Source organism: Tenrec ecaudatus, chromosome 12 (assembly GCF_050624435.1).
Source record: "Tenrec ecaudatus isolate mTenEca1 chromosome 12, mTenEca1.hap1, whole genome shotgun sequence".
NCBI lineage: Eukaryota > Metazoa > Chordata > Mammalia > Afrosoricida > Tenrecidae > Tenrec > Tenrec ecaudatus.
This window is the reverse complement of record NC_134541.1, coordinates 4,920,842-4,945,264: the sequence shown is the minus strand read 5'-3', so window position 1 is coordinate 4,945,264 and position 24,423 is coordinate 4,920,842. Positions and strand designations below refer to the sequence as shown.

The window sequence follows — 24,423 nt, the reverse complement described above, 5'->3', positions numbered from 1 at the left end:
CTCAACCCCAATAATCCAAACATAGCTGGGCGGTTCTACGGAAGACCTAGCCCCCCAAACTCCAAACATCATCACCAGTCTCTTGCCTTGCAAGGACCCGACGGAAGGTTTTGCATGGCGGCTCTAGTCAAGGAAGCAGGCTGCCTCGACTTCCCCTTGTAGCCCCTGCCGCAAACTGGATTTGGACCGTGGAGCTTCTGATTCTCTTGTTGGGCGCTTCAGCACCATGCCCCCCCACCCCCACTGCAGCCACTGCCCCTCCAGAAATCTCGCACACTGGTCGCACAACCCCGTCCCACGCTGGGCCTTCCAGGCTGCCAGCCTCACAGAGGAAGAATCCCAGCAGCAGCCCGCCCCATGAGGGACCCACAGGACAACGGCGGCTCCTGCATGTGGCTTCTGGCTTTGGGGAGAAGGGGAGAGGCCGGAGAGCAGGGAGGAGACTCAGAGGTCCCAGCGGCAGCCCCCTCCTCCACCTCATCCCCACAGGTATAGATTCACGAGGGGGTGTTGGCCTGGGGATCCCTGGGAAGTCTGGTTGCCCGTCCACCCAAATGCCCCTTCCCTCTCCCTCCCCTCTTGTGCCCCCACCACATAAAACCTAGGGGCAGACTGGTGGTGGTGGGTGGAAACTGATGGCTTTGGGGGTGGGGTCAACAGTAAGAGTGATGGCTTCCAAGAGAGCGGTGTTGGGGAGATCTGGCTAGGATGAAGGGTCCCAATTCTGACCCCTCACTCCAAGAGGGGTGGCTCCGATGTCTGCTTCCCCTCCTGACTCTGGATAAGAGGGACCCTAAAGTATGGCTCGACTGGGCTTCGCTAAGGAGCCGCAGCCAAGGAACACGCGGGCCCCCAGCAGCAGTCTGCGAGGTACCCTTAGAGAAAGGCTTGCTTGCCTCTCCTGGCAGCGCCTCCTGGGCTGGGGGTCTGTTCCTGTGGAGCGACGCCAGTGGGAGGTGGAGGGGCGGGGGCAGGGGGGTGGCTGGGAGACCCTCCACCCACACAGCTTGCCCCCTCTTTCCACTCTGGCAACAATCACCCAGTCGCTATGGCAACGAGGTTAATGACTGCATCTGCTACCCCCTCCGCCCCACAACCTAAAACCTCAAACCGTCGGACGCGTTAAGGGGCCGCGGTCCGCTCATCCTCCGCCCCACCAAGTCCACCTCTGCTGTCACAAAGGCCGTGGTGGGCGAAAAGGAGGGGAATGAGGGGGGGGCGGTCTCTACCAAGGAGAAAATCTGGGATAGCGCTATAAAATTAGCCCGGCCAAGCCCCCGGGGTGAGCCGCTCAAAGGCACTGCCAGGGGCCCAGGGAGGGGAGACTCACCCCGGGACCTTTTTGAGTTGGGGGGGGGGCGGCTGGGGGCCGGCAAGGTGGTCCTCGGGCGACCTCCCCGCGGAGCGTCCCCGAAGCTTTGCGGGGCGGGGGCGGGGGGCGCGCGTCTCCCTGCCGGGACCGACGGCACATCTGCAGGGCGTCTAGACAGACATAAAGAGCACAATTAAAGAGCCCGCCCGCCGCGGGCCGGCCGCAGCCCCCGCGCACAGACCCGCAGGCACGAGCGGCGCGGGGCCGGGTGTGCAGACCCCGCGCGCGCACGGCGGGCGCCCTGAATCCGCTGGCAAAGGCGCAGGCTTCCACCTTGCCAGCTCGCTCTCCGCTCGCCGCCGACCAAATATTCCGCCGGCGTGCTGTCTAGACACACATAACAAAGGACTTTTTACAGCGCCCGGAGACGCGCTGACAAAGTAGCCATTTAAAGATGCCCAATTGCTTTCTCCGTCGAAAACCATTTGTCAGATGGACGTAAATGAAAATGCTAAGTTATCGGTCTGGGGCGGGGAGTCCGCTGGGGCGCGGGGCCGGGGGCGGCTGCGCCCAGGAAATAGGACACATGGGATGGAGAAGCGGGGTGGGGGGGTGTGTGCTCTGAAACGGACCGTGCCGGTGGGGGTGGGTGGCCAAGAACTCGAAGTTGACCACCTGGCTCAGGGGGAAGGGGCTGGGCACACGGGGTGAAGTGAAAATGCTTGGGAGAGGGGGGGGATGTGAGAACCATCTCCCCCCACCTTCCTCCAAATGGCAGGGATCAGGCACTACCCCCAATCTTGCCCTTGCCTCCCTGTTGTCCACACCCCTGCCACTCGTGGGTGGAGGGGAAGCACCTGGCTCAGCACAGAACTGCCCCACGGGATCTGTGGGCTTTCATCTTCCCCGAAGCAGATTATGGGGTCCTTTTCTCCAGAACAGCCCCTGCCTGTCACTGCACTGTTGGGCTTTACAAAGGGTCTCTTGGAAAGATCCCCCTTCCTTCCTGGGCGAGAAGGGTAGTGTGGAGGTGGGCCAGCACAAGGGTGCAGGGATATATATATTCAGGGTGACCCAGACATCCCATAACCTGGGGCGTGCACCTATGGAGGGGCTGTGGTCATGGCCTGGGGGGCAGGGGGGTCTGGACTCAGGGCAGCACACGCTTTGTCAGGCCCCACAATCTGGGGCTGTCACACAGAGATGGGTGTCCCCATTCAATGGTGCTTAGCTGCTGGACCCGGTGAGGCATCGTCAAGCACCTTCTCTGCCAGGATGCCCAGGTAACCACCGCCCCTTCTTCAGACCCCAGCAAGCCCTCAGAGACATCTGCTCTTTCGGGACCCTTGTCTGCTCAGTCTTCCTGCTCTCTAACCCCCTTCTCTCAGACCCTGGGCCAGAAACTCAGATCTAAGCCCAGCCTCCCCACTGAGTCCCTCCCACGGGGAAACAGGTCCCCAGCTAGTGGCCTGCAGGGCTGTTGTGAGGGTGCATGTGTGCTCCTGTGCTGTGGCCAGTCACTAGCTCAGCATCCTGCCTGGCTCTCCCCAGAGTGAGGCCTCGCGGGGGTCACCTCTAAGATGGGACTGCAGTGAGGCCCTGCCGCTGCTTCTGGCCCCACAGTGACTATTCCAAAGGAATTCCCAGCTGCTTTCCCACCAGTCAGGGCTGTGGCTCCGGACACTTCACAAGAAGGTGTTGGTGGGTGGGTACCAGCCAACCCCCCCTCTGCCCACTGCCCCAAGAACCTGCACCCAAATTTCTGGGAAATTAAGATGAAAATAATAATCCGGGGGCACCTGTCCTGGGACAGACAGCAGGCAGCTGAAGGTGCTAGCGCTCCCCCACTTTCTGTTTTGGGTTCCCACGTGCTCACTCTCAATAACTGCTCCCCCTGAGAGGCTGCTGATCCCGTTCCTGCACCTCCTGTAGGGAGCGGCTGGGGCTCTGCAGTACCATGGCAGCACCACGCTGAGTGTGTGTGTGGGGGGTGTCTTGGTGCCTGAGTTAAGAACCCCCTGGTGTCACAGCAGTGAGGCAAACCTCCACCTACGGAGAGGTCCTAAGTTCAAAGCCACCAGCAGCTCTGAGAGAGGGTGACTTGGCAGTTGGCTTGGGTAAAGATTTTTAAAAGACAAACCTAAACCTTTGCTGGACAGTCACCTCTAATGTGGAGGCCAGAGTAGAACCCCGGCCCCCACCCCTGGGGTTTCCCAGCTCCCATCTTTGTGGAAGGGCATTCCCTCATCTGTCTCCCCAGGGGTGGCCAGTGAATCTGAACCTCTGACCTTCCCACTGACCTCTGAGAACTCACCCAGGGCTCCTTTTGTGCAGGCAACAGCCTAGGAAGCACCCTATCGGGAGTTCTACCTGTGGTGTCACTGTGAGTTGAAATGCAGCTGATGAGCACCCCACAATTGCTAAGGAGGCTTGAGAATCAGCCCTGCAAGGGTAGTGGCCCAGCCAGAGAACCGGCAACTTGCTGTCCTTGTGTTGCTGCTAACACCACACGCCAGATAACACCACCTATTTTGGTCACCAGGACAGACATCACTATCAATCACCACACTCTCCCAAGGAGTCCAGCTGGCCTTGGGAGCACCCTCTCCTCAGGCCCATCAGGCCCCAACTGTCTCCCACCACATCTTGTCACCTGGAGCCTTTGATAGGAAAGGAAATATGGTCAACCATTCCGAGAAGACAAATGAAGGCCAGCAGGGCCCTTGGGGAGCAGCCCCAGAACCACAAAACGCTGGGCCTTTCCACACTCCCCCAAACCCACTATCACTGGGAACTCGGCCATGACTGTCCCCTGCCCCCAGGACACTCACCACAGTCACTAAGCCTTGCTGCCCCACCCCCACCCCGAGGATCACTGGTCCTCAAACCTTAATGCCATCCTCTGAGGGCACTAAGATGATGGCGGGAAGGGGGCTGCCAAGGCAGAGGCCTCTGCAGTATCCTGGGTTATGGGCGCCAGCACAAACATGTTTCCTTGCCAGGAAGGTGGGCACTGAGCCTTTTTTTTTTTCCCTGAAAAGGAGGCAGGGCACCTGTGCTCTCACCTCCTCCCTCCTCCGCCCCCAGCCCTCATTCCTGACCTCAGCTCTGGCTCAGCTCTTAGGGAGGAGTCTGTCCCTGGGAGGCAGACTGGTTCTTGCCCTGAACTCCAGCAGGGTCCTGAGGCCAGGTCTTGAGGGGTGGGGCGCACTCAGTGAGGGAGGTTTCTGAATGTCGAGACAACTGACTTTGGGGGCCTCACTATGTTTTAGAGAAGCCGGGGGTGGGGAGGGCTGTCCTGGGCTGGTCAGTGGCATCTCTGACCCCACTGGTGCCGCCCACCTCACAGTGTGACAACCAAAAATGCCTCCAGCATCACCGCTTGGTGGGGAGGGGGGAGCCCCAATCCCACGCCTCTGGGAACCCAAGCTCAAGGTCTCAGGAGATGGATTACTGAGATGGTGCCAGGAGGGGCTGAGTGACAGTCATCCTTGTCATTGTCACCGCCAGCACCCACCAGGGTCCTCTGAGGCAGAGCAGAAGGTGAATTTGCTCCCATGACCCTGCTAGTCACCGCCCCAGTCCCAGAGACAACAGCTGAGGCTGGGCTACAGCCCTGGAGTCAGTCACGTGGTCTCGAACCGGAGGCCCACGCAGGCTCTACTGCTCTCCTGCCCAGACAGCAGCACTCGGGGCTCCTTGTTACCCACAGCTAAGGGGACAAGCCAGCCCAGGCTTCCTGAGGCTGGGGGCTGGGGCCCCCGGGGAGATCACTGGCTGCCTCCTGGCCTCTGCGCCGCTGGCAGCCTGCCCCAGACGGTCCTGGCATGGGTCCGCAGTTTCCAGACGGGGTTGGCTGGGTGTTCCTGGGGGAGACGCCTCGGTCATTACAATCCAGGCAGGCAGCGGCTGCCTCCTTTGACGCCGTCCCTGCACCCACAGCCCTCTCCCTGCCTCTGCCCCAATCCCACTCTCCAGACTGCTCTGCTCACCACCCCTGGCCCTCAGGAACAAAAGGCAGAGGGAGCGTCTAGACTGCAGCCTTGTGGACGTGAGAAGGGGATTGTGGGTCGGTGGGAGGTCTGGCCATCCCCAAGTATGGCAAGCGGCAGCGGGGGGGGGGAGACGTCCCAGCAGGAAGGGCAAAGACCTGGCCCACCCCTCCTGGACCACAAACCACCTGACCCTCAGAGGACAAAGTGCAGCCAGAATCCGGCCTGCCAATCAGACTTGGGTCACTGCCAAGGCCAGAGACACTGTGAACAAGCTCGGGTACCCCCGCCACCCTGCGCCCAGCAGAACCCCCAGGTGCCAGGTTCCAAGGGTTTCAGGCTGGGGGGCCAAGAGGAACCAAGTCCCCACAGGGACGTGGGGAGTCTTCCTGCATCTGCTTCACACCCCTAATACGATGGTGGCCCTTGAGGGGTCGGATGGAGCTGTGGTTAGCACTGGCTACTAACCATGAGGTCAGCAGTTCATATCCACCAGGCGCTCCCCAGGAGGAAAGACGAGGACGTCTGCAGCCGGGAAGCCGTGCAATCTCAGAAACCCTATGGAGTTGGTCTACCCCATCCTAAGGGGTTCCCGGTGGGATGGATGGGTGCAAGGAGTTTGGTTTAGGGTGGCCCTGGGTCTCTCCTGGCCCTCTCTAATTTCCGGCATCCATGTGTAAAGGGTGAGGCTTGAATCTAGCCTGCATGTTTTCAGATGTATTTCACCACCTCATCTCTTGGGTGAGATGGAGTCTGACTCCAGGACCTCCTGGTCATGTGGACACACAGGCCACGGTGCATCTATCTCCCCCTGACAGCTGATGTCTGCAGGACCGACTGTGCTGGGTCGGCCACTCCAGAGCCCTGGGTGCCCCTGACACCTTTTCTCCAGGTGGCAGAGACTGCCAGCATCTGCCTCATCTTACAGGTGAGGCGAGCTCCCAGAGAGGAGGCTGAGACACAGACTAGTTGTCAAGGCAAGCAGGTGCCAACCCCCTGCCCACCAGCTTCCTGCCCCAAAGCATCCAGGCTGTAACCTCACATCCCCATCCCCACCCTGGGGACCCTCCAAGGAGACCCAACCCCCAACAGTGAGAGGATGGAGACCAGGTAGAAGGAATGTGGTCACAGGTAAGGGTGGGGGTGGGGAAGTTCTTTGGGCCTCTTGGGATCTCATCCACCACCCTCATCACCTGCTCTGTCTGCATCAGTCTGTGAGCAAGGCAGACAGTGTTCCAGTGGACAGGGCTGCGGTCCCAGGGACTTTGGCTTTGGGATGTCCCAGAGTCCTTCCACATTTGTTGTTAAGCCCGGAGCTGACCTCACTCTGGCCATTGCAAAATCCAAGACCATAGCGACCCTTTGGAAGGGGTCCCAGCTCTTGCCTGCACTGTCCAAGGAAGAGGCAGCGAAAGAGGAAGGCGTTCCACCAGATGCCTGACACAGTGAGGGCTCACACCCAACATCTGTGAGGGTGAGCCTAGTGGGGACAGTGTGGCCGGGCCCCAGCCGGTTCACACCAATGCACTCAATCCCAAAATACTCACTGCCACGACGAGCCAGCCTGCCCCCGCTCCTGTGCTCACGGGGCGGCCGGGGCAGCGGTCGCTCCTCGTGGTAGCAGGAGGCATTTCCTCAAGGGTTGAGGCTGCCAGGTGGGGACTAGGGACAGGCGGGGCCTCTCCCACACCGCACACTCCTCAGGTCTCATAGAGATGCTTGTGCTCGGCCCAGGCTTCAGGTCTCGCTCGCCGTTCGGTTCAGGGCCACCGCCCTCTGAGGCCTGACATCCATTCTGCTAAAACAGTGTGCACCGAGTCAGGAGAGACAGGCTCAAATCTGGCTCTCCGCTCACTAGCCAGGCGATGGCAGAAGGCAAGCACACCTAGTCTCACTTCCCCTCTCCCCGCCTGTAAAGGGGGACTCAGGGATGCTGGGGGCTCCATCACAGGGAGCATTCGTTTGCCTCCCACAAAGTCCACAGGTAGTTTTTCAAGGTCCCTGCCGTGGGCTTCAGTCTCCAGGGTCAGGATCACCCCGAAATCTAAAGGGAATCCAACAGGTAGAGAAGCAACCAGAACCCCCAGGTAACCCCAGCGCGGCAGGACCTTGGTGCCCACACTGCATCTGAGTGGGGAAGTCTACACTGCATCTGTTGAATAATGGATTTAGGAATGATACAATGTCTACACTGCATCTGTGAGCACTGGATTTATGACTGTCTATTGCGGATCTGTGAGTGCCCACTTGGGACCTGTGAGCAGCGTCTACACAGGATCTGAGGGGCACCTGCACTGGATCAGGTTCATGGTGAGGGGTCCACACTCTTGTGAACATGTGTGTGCACTGGCTGTGGACAGTGTCTACAGTGGGCCTCCAAGAGGCATCTGCACTGGATCCCCGAACCCTGTCTACACAGGACCCGTGAGTGATATGGTGTCTACACTCTGCACTCCGGACTCTGTGGATCATCCAGTGGCCCGAAGTCCGAGATCTGATGTGCTCCCACTTGCCCATGAGCCACCTGAACCTCGCCAGGCCCTTCCCCATTCCAGCCAGGCCGCAGTGCTTTGTGGCTACAATAAAAATTCCTAGACAGAGAGTCAGGTAGGGCAAACACGCAGGATGAGCCAGGTCAGGGAGAAGGCACTGGGAGCCGCTTGCCCCCCAGGGCCCTCCTGGCCTGGCTCCCACTCTGCACCAGGGAGCATCTCATTCCAGCCCTCGTTCTGGGGGTGTCGGACCGCTCCCTCCCTCCACTGCCCACCACAGCCCATCGGGGCTTAAAATAGTAGGTGCAAGCACAGCCCTGCCAAGCTCCAGGCCAGCCAGTGGTGGCTGTCCCCAACTCCCCCACTATGACCTCTTGGCAGGGGCATGTGGTGGCCCTGCCAGCTCACACACACACCTGGGCCCTTTGCCTTTGTTATCCCCCCAACAGGTTTAATGGCACATAATCCCATGGCATCCCAGTCCCTAGTCTCATCATATGAAGCACGGCACAATCACCGCCACCATCCATTCTCACCCGTCTTCTTCCGTGGACTCCTTATCAGCCTCTCAATCCTGCCCAACGCCCCCTGGGCCCTTTGCTCTGCTCCTCAGGGCCAGACAGGTGTGCTCAGGAGACACAGGAACACACAGACACCTTGGTGGCAGGTGACTGGGAGTTGAGCCCCAGCTTGTAAATGCTGACGGAATCAACAACAGTGATGGGTTGGGGGTGGTCTTAACAATACTCTCCATGAGCTCAACAATGGATCTGCTGCATTTCCCCCTAACATCACATCACAGTAAGATCCCCCCCACCCCGACTCCAGGTGTCAACGCCCCTCCACCCACCATCGCAAATGTCCTCCTGGGACCCCAGTTTGCTCTGAGTCGATAGAGTTCTTGGCACTTGCCCGGCAGGGCGGTTAGGGCAAGAGGTGGGCTTCCGGAACCAACTGAGTGATTTCTGTCCTATGAGCCTTGGTTCCAGCATCTGTGACATGGGCCTGGTACCAGGGGCTTCCTCAGTCAGAGGCTCACAACCACTCCCTGACTTTATGTCAACGCCTCCATTTTACAGATGATGCACAAGAGGCGGGAGATTGGGGGCTCTGCGATCTCAACGGCTGCTCTGCTGTTCTCCCCCAGGACCTCAGCGTCCAGCTCTCCCCCTGCAGCAAGGCTTCCACGGGTGCCCACCTCCACGGCCCTTTTGCAGGGTGGTCTGGCTCCACCCCAGGTCGGTCCTCAGCCGGGAGGAGCAGCCTGGGAGCGCACCGCGCTGAGTAACCACTGCCCCAGACATGATTCATACCTGTCTGGGGTCACCCACATCCTCATTCCCGGCCCAGGAATGTGGGCCAGGTGAGGTGGAGGGCTGCCATCCAGCTGGCCTGGCCCCAGCAGCTGGCAGCTTGGCCACGGCTGCTGCTCTGTGTGCCGGCGGCCACCCAAGCCCAGTTCACAGGGCCCCTGGCTGGAGATGAGACAGCCGTGTCTCCCATCTGTCTCCTTAAAACCCACCATAGTACCCCCAGCCCGGTAGGACCCAGACAGCAAGAAGGAGAGTCCACTGAAGGGAAGAGCTGCAGGCGAGAATTTTAACCCACGGATGACTGCCTCGGGACAGCTACAGTTGGAGAGGGGCTGGGGGGGTTCAGGGAGACATGATCGCCTTATACAGAGATATGACACTGCACCCCAATACCTCCGAGTGCTCCTGTCTGAAAGGGACCCCCTCCCCCAAAATGCATCACACCAGAGAAGGTGCCAGCAGTGGGGTAACTGCTGCCAGGGAGTGTGTGTGTTTGTGTGTGTGTGGGTGTGTATAAGTGAGGGCTGCCTCCTCCTCACGGAGATCTGAGACCCAGGCGGGCAATGCCCCCCACATTACAGAAGATAAGGTTGAGGAGAGAGGGAGGCATAGGGAAGAGATGAATGAGCCTGGACTGGAAATCCTGTGTCTGGAACCTTCCACCTGTGCCCCATCCCTTCCTTTCTCCCGCCCTCTGAGCCCTGTCACCCAGCTTCTTGTAGCCCCCCTCAAAGCAGCAACTCTGCCTTATCCCCCACCCCACCCCTTCCCTGAACCAGATGGAAACGCCTAAGCTCCTAGAGGACCACCCAAGCCAGGGCATTTCCCCACCGGGCCTGGGCAGTGAGGCCTCAGGTTGGCCAGCCATTGCGGGTCCCTGCTCAGCGTGGGCATGACTGTGATGGTGGGCATGGGGCAGTCTGCTTCTGCCGGATCCTGTGTTGTCTGTATTCATGAGGAGCTCTGGAGTTGGTAGTTCCAACTCAAGAGTTTTCACCCACAACAGAAGGAAACACAGCCTGGTCCTGCCCCATCCTTGCAGCCTGGTGTATGGATAGTGATTCAGCTGTCACATACACGGGCCCAGGGGGTCAGAGAGCGGGGTGAGGGCATCCGGGAACTTGCTGTACTTTCTGTACACCTGTAACTGCTCTCGGGGGAGGTGAGGAGCTCGGTACCCACAGGTGCAGCTATCCTAGCAGGGGACACCCACACGCCATGCAGCTCCCTCCCCCACCCCAAATTGTGCCTGCTCATCCATCAGAGCCAGCAGGCCTTCCTGGCTGAAGCTGGCCTGCCGGTCAGCTGTCCCCACGTCTGCCATTGCTTGCCATCACCAGGTTGATGCTAAGCAGAACTGGCCTCTTCTCCACGGGGTTTCCACAGCGTGATCACCAGGCCTAGCTTCCAAGGCACCTCTGAGTGGGGCGATCTGTCAGGCACTTGACCGCTACCCCACCAGGGACCTCTCTCTCTCGCCGCCCATGAGGCCTCAACTTAGTGGCCTGTAGGTGAGGGTTTGGGGCCCAGCCAGTGGCGCTCAACCTGGCAGCTCCCTGTAATTCCCCAGGAGATCTGGGAATTGTAGGGCTTCCAATGCCCACCCCCCGCATGGCTATATGTGGTCTGGGCACCAGGGAACAGAGGGGGATGCCAGGACGGAGAACTAACTGTGGCCTTGGTCGGGGACTGGAGGAGGTCCTGGTATTCTTGGGGCTCCCTGCTCACCCAACATCCCTGGTCTCACTTCCCTTCAGCTGGGCCTGGCCTTGCTGCCCCCAGGCCTGGGAGGTGCCCGTGCAGTGACCCGTCCATGAAGGGAAAAGTACGGAGGGCAGGAGGCGGGACCTCAGGCTCACCTGGCAAAGTCCAAGGGAGCTAAGAATAGTCCACCCGAAGGCAGGGCACCCAGAACCTGCCTGAGTTCTGCAGGCTCCATCTTCTCAGGTGCATGCGGGGCTCCCATGGGCCTGCCTAGGCAAGGTGTGCTCTGCGCCTTTTGTCCATGCCCTGAGCCCTGGTACTGACAGACAAATGGTCCAGGATGCTGGGCCCCGGGCACTCACTCTCTAAACATCTGGCTGCCTCCCAGATGCTCCCCTCTGCACTTGTTCCTGAACCTGTGGCCACCTTGAGACTCATTCTCACTAGAGTGTAAAGGAATGATGCACAGTGCTCAAGTAAGACTCGAGACTATGCGGGAGGAGGCTGCCAAGACGGAAACAGAGGTTTGGAGGAGCGGTGGTTAAGCACATGGCCAGTAACCCGAAGGCTTCTAGTTCAAACCCACCAGCCGCTCCACAAGGGAGGAGGATATGGGAGTCGGCTTCAGACAGGAGATGAGCCTATGCCCTAGGGGTTCCTCTGAGTTAGTCCTACTCGGTGTTATGGGGTTGCTCGTTGTCAAAACAGGCTCAAAGGCAGTGGGCCTGAATGTCAGTTTGTGGGGCACTTTTGTGCGTGTGGCCCCAATCCTGCAGACAGACCAAGGCGGTGGCATGGGGGGGCCGAGCTTGGTGCCATGGGAGGGACCCTGAGTCTGGACTCTGGCCTTGCCGAGGTCCTGGCTGTGATGTGGCCACACCAGAGCTGCAGAGGCCTCAGGTGTCTGTGGGTAGGGATGCGGGTTTGCCATGTGAAGGCCCAGGTGGGGTGTGTCCTTAGAACTCAGAGGAGGGGACTGCTTGTGACCATCTTAGCGGTGAGAAGCCCAGGGAGGCAGGGACGTACGTCCTGGTGGCTGCAGGTGGGTCATCCCCTAAGGTCCGCAGGTCCCTGTCCCTCACTGCTGTCAGGGTGCCCACTTCTCTCCAGGAGGCTTGTCTCCATCCTGACTTGGAACCCAGGTTGAGATCTGAGTTCCAAGAATGAGTGCGGAGATCGACTAGCAATGTCTGTCAGGTGCAGGCTGGGCACCCCACACCCCAGGTCTGTACCGGCACATCCTTTCCCAGTGAACTCAACCCACTTCACCCGGGACACTGTATCCCAAGCCCTGATGCTGGGAGCTGGGTACCCCACACCACCAGAGCCAGGCCTACATCGGCTGCCCGGCTTCCCAGGAAGAAATGACCGTGGACAGAACACAAAGGGCTTTTGGCTCAATCCCTCACGGGCAGGGGCCGGACTTACAGGGGCAATTGGAAGCTAGAATGCATCATTAGCCTTCTGGGAACGTGGCAGGTGACTCTAATTTTCCCTCTCGATGGGAGGACGGTGACCGTTTTATTTAGCGTCAAAAGCACCTGATAAAAGGCAGCCGCCAGTCCACAGGACATGGCACAGCTGCAGGGTGATGCAAAGAGGGACCGGCTGCCAAACCCGAATCACTGTCCCTGGAGGTGAGGCGGAAGTGGGCCCCTACCCCTTGGTATCAGATGCCACCCAGCCAACCAGTGACCTCATGGCTGCCACTGTGAGTCCCCGCTGATTCACCTCTGACTCACGTCTGCAAGGCGGAACTGTGCTCCTGACAGCGGCGTCACCCTGGGGAGCAGACTGCCAGGGCTTCCTTGCGAGGCACCAAGGGGTCGATTCCAACCACCAGCCTCTCTCTCAGCTCACTGTTCATGCAACTCCGTCCATGCAGACTCACAGTGACTCTGCAGGACGGGATCGAATGGCCCCGTGGGTTTCCTAGGCTTCAACTCTTCACAGGGGGAGAAAGCCTCCTCTTTCTCTGGCAGAGCAGTCGGTGGTTTCAAACTGTTGACCTTGGAGAGGTTATCAGCCCAACGTGCAACTACTATGCCCCCAGGACTCCATAATTCAAACAAAAATTCAAACTCACTGCCACTGAGTTGATGCCGGACTCACAGCGACCCTGTAGGACAGGGCAGAATTGTCCCTGTGGGTTTCCAAGACGAGAACTCTTTATGGGAGCTGCGGGTGATTTTGAACTGCTGACCTTGCGGTTAGCAGCCTAACATGTAACCACCGCACGGCCCAGGCTCTCCATAGAACAGTTCTCCACATCCTGATTCAGTGACCAAGTCCCCTCTGGGTTTGACGGAGACGTTGATCCATGCACCCAGGCAAGGGCCATGGCAGGGGAGCTCCATCCGTAATCCACGGTCAGGAGTCACAGCAGTAACTGGACTGGGGTTTTAAGGGGCAGCAATGCTGCTCAATGGGTAATGTCCACCAACTGCCACCCTCTCCAGCACCTCCATCCACCGGCCCTGTCTCCCCTGCATAAGTAGATTAGGGAGAGCTGTGGCCCCTGACGGCCGTGACCCCAATGGTGGCCCGGAGCAGCTGCATGAATCACCGCTGGCCCTCGGCCGCGAGCTCTGAAGTAGATGAGCGATATCGGGGCGGCTCAGACACCCATAAATGAATCATGCCTTCCGCAAGACCAAACCTCCTGGCTTCTACAGACACCGATTACAAAGTAGAAAGAAAAGAACAAAGACATTACTCAGGGTGTTTGCACAAAGTTGATTCATAGGTTTACAGAATTATTACCGACTAAATTGCTTTTAGGAAGGCGATTAGCACAGGGAACCTGCTAAGACACATCAGCCCGCTGAGTGAGGAATTTGCAAAAAACGGGTTGGAGGCTAGGGGCTTCAAATTCTGGCAGGGCCCCAGGGAATGGAATGGAAGCCCCTGCCCCGTCTTCACGCCCCACCTTCTCCTGGACAGCTATCTGAAGCCTTGGTCACGCAGCCACAGGAGTGATTTAAGCGGGGTATGTCTGCTTAAACATGGAGCCCTGGGCAGTACAGACAGTAAAAAAGCTGTGGACCCACTGGGGAAGGTCCAAGTTCACAGACAGGTACCTTGGAAGAAAGGCCTGGCAATAGCCTGGAAATGCTGCAAGTGGCAGCGGGGAGGGGGTAAGCTTAGGGGGCATGGGGCTTCTGCTCAGGGCCACTGGTGGCTGAACACGGGGAACAGAACGGCAGCGCGACACTGTTATCCACAGAAGTGCCACCAAGTAACAGGCCGACCAGCCCCCTGGGGCACAGCTTCCACTCCCACACAAGGGAGAGCCACACGTGGGACCCAACTCCACGGCGACAGGTGTGGAACCCACTCCACGCCACACAGAGGGTGAATGGTCTCGGTGGTAATGACTGTGACTTCTGGTTCCTGACGTGCGGCCGCGGAAACAGGCGGGTTCTCCCTCCTGTGAGGGCTCTAACCCTCGTCCCCAACCACACAGCCCTCAGGCCATCTCTCCTCGGTTCAGTTCTCCACGGGCTCCCCCGCTCTCTACCTGACCCTGGGCTGGCAAGCTGATGTCCCCAGGGCTCCCCAGGCCATCCATCATCTTTACAAAAACAGTCGCCACCACGCCTTTCTCCCTGGAGCCGCTGGTGGGTTCAAAACAGTGCCCTTGCCTTTAGTAGTTCTACCTACGGGTTCCTGTGGCCACTGCCCATCCAGTGGAGGTCTGGGCGCTGGCCCAAGTCAGCCCCAGCCAGGCTCATTCTGCCAGGACCCCTCCTTATCGTCAGCACTAGGCTCCTAGCTCAGGACGCCCAGGGCTGGAGAAGCCCAGCCACCCCACGCTGAAGTTCCCGGGCAGAGATCAGATATAGCATCAATGCTGCCACTGCCGGGCCCTGCGGTTGGTACTGTGCTGATCAGTTCATCCGGGAGGTGCAGGAATGACTGTTATGTCGGGAATTGTTACGAGCTGCTGTCCAGTCAGGCCCGGAGTCAGGCTCCGATGATGCTTGACTTTCCCAAGCTGCATGGGACAAAGCACCACCTCCTCCTGGTCATATGCTCCAGGGACCCTTGGGATCCACAGGTTTTTTGGAAACTGACCTCCAGGCCGTTCACCATCACAGAGGCACGTGAGTTGAACATGGGCCTCCCCTGTAAAAGGTGAGCACTCCCCTGAGCCCCCTGAGTGACAGCTGAGTGACAGGCAGAAGAGATCAGGCAGTAAGCAGCTTACAGAAGTGCCAGGAGGCTGAGCTGATTATAACCAGCTCCCTCGGCCCGGTCAGGTTCGGCCCCTGCACCCACAGGCTGACTCTAGGAGGGGCCATGGGTAACCCAGGCCATGGGGGACGGGAGGAGGGCCAGGGTGGGTGGGTAGTGCAAGCCCGCTTGTTGGAACAAGCAGTCTGCTTTTGCTCAAACGTGCAAGGAAAATGACTCAGCTTCCCACTGCCCTCCTGTCTGGGGCACCCGCAGCAAGGGTTTCACTCTCCTGGGAGGTCACAAGACACAGCCCTGCTTGGGCACATCTGGGAAGGTGGGATTCACACCTCTTGTGAATTCTTTAGCCCTGCCCACCCCACTTCCAAACCAGGAGGGGCAGCTTACTGAGCACCTGCTGGTGTCCACAGGCGCCTGCCCTCGAGAGGGCTCAATGCAGATCCCCCCACGCGCCTCCCACAAGCCCGAGCAGAACCACCCCAATCGCCCAGGCTGTCTGTCACCTTGTCCTTCTCTGGGGACCTACCATCAGCACAGCTCCCTCCCTTCCTAAAAAGTTCCCACAGGTGCGAAGGCTGTGGGGTAGTTCCTTCCACATCAAAGCTGGAGCTAGAATTTCCTGGGATTTTGCAACTGACTTGGATCTGAGGTGGCGAGATCTGAAGTAAACCGGGCTCATTCCTGGGCTCTTGGGCTTGGGATCAGTTAGGCTCGTAGGGTGGAAAACAACTCACTGTCCCCGAGGTCCAGACTGTCACTGTCTTAAAGAGGAGAAAGCCCTGCGTCTCCCCCTAGGAGCGGCTGGGGGTTTCCAACAACCGGCCCATTGGACAGTAGCCCAACTTGTAGCCACTATGTCACCCAGGCTCCTGGACCTGCAGGGGCTGGAGGTGCCCTTGACCCAGAGCTCTGGCCTCAGGGGTACTGGGGCTTCGAACTCACTTCCAGCACAGCCATCGCCCCACAGATACAACACAAAGGCCGCAGTGGAAGCATGTCGGGGGGCAGAGGAAATGGAGCCACAGGACCTGTTCCCAAAGCCCCTGAAATCCTGTGTTTATGGGGACCGCAAGGCTCAGCCAACTGCCCACCTCACGTGCAAACCAACTGTGAGGAGTCTCTGTAATCTAAGGTGTTGGCTCCGAGGGTCACGTCACTGCAGAGCCCCCCTGACTGCTCGGCTGAGTGCTCCTGGGTCCCAAACCTTAAGCCACCCCCATGGGCATCATGGCCCCCAGCTGGGGGCTCATGGGGGCCCCACGCTGCTTGGGCCTGCACCAGCCCCTTGATCGTTCAGATGCGGGGCTGTTGGGCTCCACAGGGTTCAGTTCTGGGGCTAAAGCTTAGAAGCGGAGTGCAGGGCCTTCCTGGGTCTCCCTCTTGGAAATGGAGAATCCTGTCACTGAGCCACTGAGCCTGCACTGATGGTCCAGGTCAACGGTTTGAACTCACCCCGCCCACCGCTCCAGGGAGGAAAGACGTGACAGCTGTCTGCTCGCGTAGGAGAAGGGAACAGCCTAGGAGACACCGTGGGCAGTTCCCCTGTCACCTGGGGGTGCTAAAAGTTGGCTGCACCCACACAGATAAACAAAAGCAACCCCCCTCCAGAACCCCCGACCTCTGTGCAGACACAGGACCAAGCTGGTTTCCTTCCGCACCTGCACCTGGGGCTTCAGCACCGGCACTGGCAAACAAGTCACTGTGGTGCGGGAGGAGGGCGCAGCTTCCTCCATAAGCCAGTGACACCTTCTTTGGAGCAATAACATGACTCCAGGGCACTCCCCATTTCACAGAGGGACCAGTCCGGGTCACACAGAAAGGTCCAGCGGTTCCACCCAGGGTCCCCGAGGTGCCTACCCCCCCACCCTTGTTTTCCACAAAGGCACGGGGGTGCCTGCCGCATGCCAAGGTGGGGGAAAATGAGCACTGTGGCCAGAGGGCACAGAAATGTCACATGGTGTGACCCCTGGAAGGTGGGACTGAGCAGCCTGGGGTGTCCTTGGTGCCAGCCTTCCAGAAAGGAACTCCCAGCCTCCGTCTGTCTCCTCACTGCACGGCCCCTCCCAGCTCAGGCGCGTCTGCGCCATGCCCAGAAGCTCCCTAGTACCCGGGCATCACACAGTGCGAAGAGCCACCCAAGCCCACAGTGGACTCCACTCCCAGCACACAAAACGTAAGTAGAAGCCACCCCCACTCTCACCCTGGGCCTGAGGTTTCCAGGCTGCAAGCAGGTTGCCAGGCCTCTCTACAACAGAGCTGTTGGCGGGTGCAAATTGCACACAGTGGGGTTAGTAACAGCCCCACTGGGAGCCCGGACAGCACCACAGGAGAGGTGACGGCACAGAACAATCCAGAGCTGGAAGGACACCCCATGCCCACTCCCATCTCCTACAGCCTGCAAAGCATGCATGTGCAAAACCAGCCCTGGTCAGAGGGTGGGGGCTCAGGCTCCAGAGAGTGAGGAAGCCACAGCAGGGCGAGCAGACGGGGTCCCCTCCAGAGCATTCCAAGCAACTCAGCACCTGCCGGTATTGGGGGCAAGCACAGCGACGGAGGCATTTTCCATGTCAGGAACGAACCCCGTGAGCGGTGAGGTGACAGTGCCAGCACCCGTTGTACCGGCATCGTGGACCGGCACGGGTCTGCCGTGGTGGGTCACAACCATAGGGGCCCTGCGCCTGAGTGGGCCGAGAAAACCCTGCAGCTGGGAGTCCAAGGCCAGTCTGCGTCTCAGTCGAGCACCCTGGCTGTGTGACCTGGGGCCGGTGACTCACCCTCTCTGTCCCACGCTGCCAGGCAAACGCTGAGAGCACGAGCTCTTTGCAGAGGTTGCTTGAAGACTGAGGAGCGGGCGTCACCGGTGCCTGACACTCGGCCAGCCAGCGCTGCGTTTCCAGAGAGGCACTGGGCAGCGGAATGCACAGTCTGCTCACGCCTGAGAGGCCCTAACTTCCAGGCCCAGGGGTGGGCTGCCTGGGTTCTTGCCCAACTTGGGGACAGACAGCAGACCCTGCTGAGGCCCCGGGAGTCATGTCGCCCACGGGGAAGGGGAAGGGTGTGTGTGGGTGGAGGTTTGGGTCACTGTAAGTGCCCTACCTTGGGAGGAGAGCTGAGACAAGGTGAGGGGAGCGCCCCCACTCCGCCCACTGGGTGGGGGAGCGGGATCTGGGTCACTGGTGGCCCTGTACATGCTCCTGTAAAGACACCGAGGCAATGGCACAGCTGCTGCCAATGGTGGAAAGCAGTCGTTGGAAGAGGTTGCCGGGAACGGTTGCACAACCCCTTGGACAGACGTAGCCCACGGCCCCGGAGCCACGTGCAGACACCGTGGGCGTGGCGCTGCAGGTTTCCTGGGCACAGCTTCGCCCCAGATGATTTCATCACAGTCTGTCTGCAGACACCAGGGTTACCTGTTTTAAACAGAAGGGCAAACGCAACGTGTATTTGGGTCACTGTTGCTTAAAGAAAAAACATGGGCGCTCTCACCTCCAGGTGGCTCCCTGATGTCTGCCCCAGTGAGACTCAGGTGCCCCTACCCCCTGCTTCTGCCCCAAGGAGATGAGGAGGGCAACTAACAAGCATGTGACCTAGAATCTGCCGGAGTGTCCTGGTCCAGGCTAGCCATGCTGGGACTTTACCAGAGGGGTCTACAGGAGGCCACAGGCCGTGGTCTCCAGGGGACCTGACTGGTCCCTGCCAACCCCTGCACACAGTCAAGGATGCAGAAACCCACCTCAGGTGGTGGGTTCTAGGGACGAGGGGAGAGAGTGAGCTCCAATCAGCCCCACTACCACCATGCCCCATGAACCAGGGGTATGAACACACACACCCTCGGGATGCTCACAGCAGCCCAGCCAAGAGCCGGGCTCATCAGCCTCAGCTCAGAGGGGACAATGTCCCAGTGTAATGTGGGGGACCCGGCAGTTGCCATCTCTCTGGCTGTCCACCCGGCCCAGCACACCTCCATACACGATGCAGGCGGTCCCACAGGCTGCGTCTCCAGCCATGTGCTGCAGGATCCCGACAGGCCTGTGAAAACCAGGAGCCTCGGGCTGCTCTCTATGGAGGACAGCTATTCCAGGAACTAGGCCCCCTGGGCCCCTGGAAAGCACCCCACCCCCGCCACTTCCAGCCCTTCCAGGGCAGATGAGGGGGCCAGCTGGGTGGAGCAGAGCACATGGCCCCACGACACTCACAGAGGAAGCCAGTGTGACTCAGGTTTGGGTCTCCACAGCCGGATTCTCCTCTCCAGCAGCTTCTAACAGACCCGACCCTCCAAGGATCACGGCCCAGGCCTTCAGGGAGCCCCTTTTGGCTGGTGCCCTGCAGCGGGGCGAGGGGAGCTGGAGCCCCACAAACCCACTGGCTCCCCTTTTCGTTCCTGGGAGGGAGAGGGCACATGTGTGCACACAGGGTTGGAGTGTGCCTACGGACTTTTTTTTCCCTCTCCTTTTTCTTAAATGCTCAGACTGTTTTTTAACCAATCTTAGCCCAAAGACAGGCTGGTGGGAAAGGCGGACAGACAGGGCTGGCAGTGTGTGTGCACGCCTGCATGTGGGCATGGCAGAGACAGCTAGTTTGCCTGCAAATGAACACAGGCGCACACTCTGCCCTTGGGCTGGGCTTAGCCCAGGCCTCGGGGGAAGCAGGGACCTCTGGAGGTGCTGGCTTTGGAATTCCCGCTGTGAAAGGGAAGCCCCTCAATTCACACCCTCAGACCTTGACAGTAACCCTTCAGGGCAGAAGTCTGAACTTCCAGGCCCTGCCTGAGGACACAGCCGGAGCTCAGCATCCCTCTTTCAACCAAATCCAGAACCTCCCGCCTACATTTCGCCTCCTTCCCCCAAACCCACAATAAAAACCAGGCCCTGTCTCCCAAGAGAGAGCCCCACCCTCCTCTCCCAAGCTGGGCACAGAAGGAAACCCACTGCCTGAGGGACCCTGCGGAGCACTGTGGATTTTCTGCCCCAGAGGGTTTTCCGAGGCTAACGTGGCTACTCAGAGCAGGCGGTTCAAATCCCCTGATGGCTCCGTGGAAGAAAGACATCTGCTTCCAGAAATCTTCCCCCAAAATCACACCACCACCATCAAGCCCGTTCCATCTGACAGCAAGAAAACAGAAAGTGGACCACTGCCTCAACAGAGTCACCCCTCAGGCTACCTGACCCAGTGTCCCCGGGAGTCCCAGAGACAGCAAGGTAACTTCTCAGGAGAGGTGTCAAGGACGAGAAGCGGGTGTGCTGGGAGGAGGCCTCTCCTCAAAGGGGCCGCAGCAAACCAGGCAGCTGTCGGCTGGCTGATGCTCACCTGTGCTGCCACTGTCTCCCGTGGCCAGACCCCCTGGCTTTTGAAAGAGGGGTGTATTTCCCAGGGGTGTCTGAGGCCACGTCCTCAGATGGGACCTTGTCCCCACGCTCCCAGGTACCACTGTGGGGAGGGCTGGGGAGTTCCGACCTGCTCTGAGGCCCAGGAGAAAAACCCAGTGCCCTACACCAGTCCCAGGGAGCGGGGTGTGAAGCTGTCAACACCAAGAGTCCGGAAGCTGAGTCCACCGGGGTCTGGAACAGGAGCCCTGGTGGAGTGGCTACCAGTCGGTCTGCTAACCACCGCAGGGGAAAGGCGAGGCTTGCTGCCCCTGTCAAGAGTTTGGGTCTCACAAGCCCTCCGGAGCAGTTCTACAGGGTCACTGGGAGTCGGAATGGACTCGACTGATGGCCCCAAGTGTGGCTTTCTTCTTTGGGGGTTGTCCCACGGCCTCCCTCCCCTGGCCTTCTGGTGGACAGAGGGCACAACCAGAGAGCCAGCCAAAGTTTCTTTCTCACTGGGCACGCACTCATTTTGTGGATGGGAAAACGGAGTCCCAAGGCGGGTGACACAGTACCTGACAAGGCCGGCCACACCTGCCCCTCCCAGCAAAGGTCTTGTGAGGAGTCCTCTCAACCAGGCCGTCGCCAACATCCATCTTTAAAGCTCAACTTGCAAACAGTTCCCACCCAAAGCCCTTCCGTGGTCCGCCACACCTTCCCTCCCTCCCAACTCCCTGCCATCCGCTCTACAGGACAGGGTAGAACTGCCCCTGTGGGCGTCCAAGGCGGTTCCTCTCTATGCAGAGCAGAAAGCCATGCATTTCTCCCTCGGAGCTGGTGGTGGTTTTGAACTGCTGACCTTAAGGTTAGCAGCCCAATGCATAACGGCTATGCCATTGGGGTTTCCTCCTTCCCTACCTCATTTGATTTTTAAAAAGACACTCTTGGAAACAAGAGGCCTTGAAAGGCACCTGACCAGACGCCATCCAGGAAATCTGATTAGAAATTTGTAACAGTTACTTCAGACCTGCCCCCTCCCCACCCTAGTTTTAAGAAGTAGAGCACAGTGGCTGTGTCCCCCGGACCCTGTGCTAGCCAGGGTCCCCGAGCAGGGGCGCTTAGCAGTGGGCATGGAGCTGTGGGGTCGTCCACACACAGGGCTGATTAGCTGAAGCAGGGGGCAGAAATAAGAACGGCCAATTTTAAAGAATCCTGAGGAGCCCCCAGGAATGAAGAATATTGGGAATAGAAGTCACCTTTTCCCGCAATGGCCCACTCTGGACCCCCTGCGTGGAACGTCAGCTCCAAGGGTCCTTAACCAGCTGTCCACCTAGCCCCTGAAAACTCCCACGTGTGTGGCCGACTCCAGCCACAAGCATTGGCAGTCCACTCCCCTCCCTCCCCCGGCCTCTGAGACACAATCAGGTTTGAGGCCAGTGGATTCCGCAAGCATTGGCTCTGGGCAGCTAGCCTGGCTCCCCACTGGCCTGGCACAGGGGCACTGGGGGCAGGACCAAGGAGTGGGACGAGGTGGCTGGAGTGACCAGAGCAGGAGCCCAGCCCAGCCCAGTGTTCCCCCCCACCAGGCTGGTCACAGGCTATTTTTACCCCTCGGCCTGCACTGTACAGGCACTGGGTGCACACTGGCGGACGCCTGCAGAAAGTGGCTTATGAGTCACCGGGCGGCTGGCCTGTCTCGGTGGTGGCTGCCCTCTGCTCCTGGTCCCAGCCGAAGGACTGCTGGCCCAAACTAGAAAGGGCCTGAAGTGCTCAGGGAAGAGCATTAAGAAACCGAGGCTCAGAGGAGATAGGTCCCCCCAAAGCCAGGGCTGGAGAGGGAGTGTAATCTAGAAGGCAGACCCCAGGGCCCAGGGTCCAGTTGCCCACTCTCCAGGTCCACCACCTGGGTGGGCTATGTGTGAATGAAGTCCCAGCTTGACCAGCTCAGCTCCCCATGAAGGACCCAGAGACGGAGGGTATCTAACTGCCCACTGGCCCCTCAAGGTCCTGTGGTCTCTGAGGGCCTGGCCCTCCAGCTCCGAGCCCAGAAATGTGCAGCTGCCCACCTCCCACCCACTGCCCCTCATAAGGCAACGCGCCCAAACACCAACCGCCCAAACTTTGCCTCCTTTGTAACCGCTGTCCCAGCAAGAACAGCCAAGCTGTCCAGACAGAAGCTATTAATAGGCGCGCCGGGGACTCACAGACACTCACACAATGACACAGACGCTCGGGATACAAGCTCAGCCAGACGTACCGGCGCAAAGCCCAGCAGGACAACCGGACGCAAAGTCCCCAGGCCCAGCCCAACGCAGGCCGCAGCCCCAGGGACTCAGCCGGACCCTGGCCGGACACACTGGGGCCGGAAGACTCCGGGAGGAGATACACTCTCGAGACAGACCGCAGCTCAGACACACACAGCGGGACGCCAGGCGGCCCAGACACCAGACAGAGCCGCCCCAGACGCAGACAGGCATACACCCTGGAGACGCACGAGACCCACACGCACAGCCACGTCCCCGCCGCACTCGCGGCGACCAGACCCGCTCGGTCCGCGCCACGCAGCACCGCACTCCCCAGACACCCAGGGGCCCAGACAGCCCGCAGGCCAGACAGTGTCTCACACGCCCCCTCCCCCCCGCCCGAAGTTGATGGAGAGCCGGCCTAATTGCTCCATCGTGACTACCCCAGAGGGAAATAAAATGGAAACTTCACGGACCCGCCCGCCCCGGGTCCGAGTGCTGGCAGGCGGGGCAGGGCAGCGGGGCCGTGCCAGGCGCCCAGCGCCGCGGGACAAAGCCGGGCCGGCCGCCAGCTGCGGCGAGCCGGGAGGACGCGCCCCGGGCGCGGCGGGCCAGCCGGGGCGCAGGGCGCACGGCCGAGGGGCGCGCACGGCCGGGGCCCCCGCCCGCAACCGGCCTCGCCTGGGGGGCCCGAGCGCTACGGGGGCCCCGGGGAGGGCGTGGGGTCACTCACTGATCTCCATGCTCTGAAACAAAGAGCGCTTGCAGTTGCACGTGCAGGAGACATTGGGCTGCCCGGCGGCGGCGGCGGCGGTGCTGTTGACCCCCATCAAGCGGTGCATGGACGGCGCTGCGGCGCGGCGCGGGGCGCGGGGGCGGCCGGGGGAGGCTCCGGCCGGCGCCCGGCGCTCGGGCCCCGCATGCAGGAGGTGCGCGGCGGGGAGGCGGCCCCGGCTCGCCGGGCTCTCGGGTACCGCCAAGTTCCCGGGCGCCGCGGGGATCAGAGCGCGGGGCCGCGCTCCCCTGCGCCCCCCGGCCGCCCCTCGGCCGCCCCCGGGGCGTCGGCAGGGCCCGCGGGTGGCGTCTGGGCAATGGGCTGGCAGCCGGGGCGCGCGCTGCCGCCGGGGCTGAGCCTCCGCCGCTGGCTTCCCCCAGCCGAGCGCCGCCGCCGCCGCCTCCTCATTCAAGTCCAAGGAGATCGGGTTTCGCTCCGAGCCCGCGGTCGGAGGCAGGCAGACGGTCTGACGTCAGCGCTAGACGGGGCTGCCGGTTCCCACCGCGCGGGGGCCGGGGAGGGGGCGCGCGCTGCGCCAATCCCCGCCGAGGTTCCCCCGCACCCCCTCCCGGGGCCGCGGGGCGGGGAGACGGGCAAGGGGGCGGGCTCTTAAAGGGCCAGCGTCGGGCAGCCGCGGAGACCGGGACCCGCCGCTGAGGACGGGGCTCGTGGGCAGCTGGGCGGCCCCGCCTCGCGCGTGGTGGGTAGGGCGCCCGTACCTGTCCGGGACCCAGGCGCTGAAGGAGCGCCGGTCTTCTAAAGAACTGGAGCTCGGCCCTGGGGGCACAAAGTAAAAAAGTCTCACTGAAGACAAGTGGCCACGGCTCAGTGACCCTACCCGGGCCCGGAGTGGATCGGCCCCACGGAGTTTCCAAAACTGCCACGTCTCTCCGTGACCGAGGCCCTGGGGTTCCAACCTCTGACCCTCCAGTTAACATTCCAGCGCTCCAAACACTGCGCCATCCTGCCTCCTCCCCGCAGCGCTCCCCAAAGCTAAACCAACTGCCATGACTCGGCGAGCCTGTGGTAGAAACCCCACTGGAGGGGCGCAAACCACGGAATTGTATGTGAATAGATGTATTGGATGGT

The 24,423-nt window shown here is 60.5% G+C and overlaps 1 protein-coding gene across 1 annotated transcript in view; it reads right to left on the bottom strand.

Annotated features, from left to right (window-relative positions):
- The window catches only part of PMEPA1 (prostate transmembrane protein, androgen induced 1), a 48,687-nt gene extending 24,880 nt beyond the window's left edge, over positions 1 to 23,807 (bottom strand). Inside the window, exon 1 of the mRNA XM_075528397.1 lies at positions 23,293 to 23,807. Within this exon, the coding sequence (XP_075384512.1) occupies positions 23,293 to 23,401 (109 nt within the window). The 5' untranslated portion in view covers positions 23,402 to 23,807. The remainder of the gene's footprint in view (positions 1 to 23,292) is intronic.
- Positions 23,808 to 24,423: the final 616 nt, after the last annotated feature.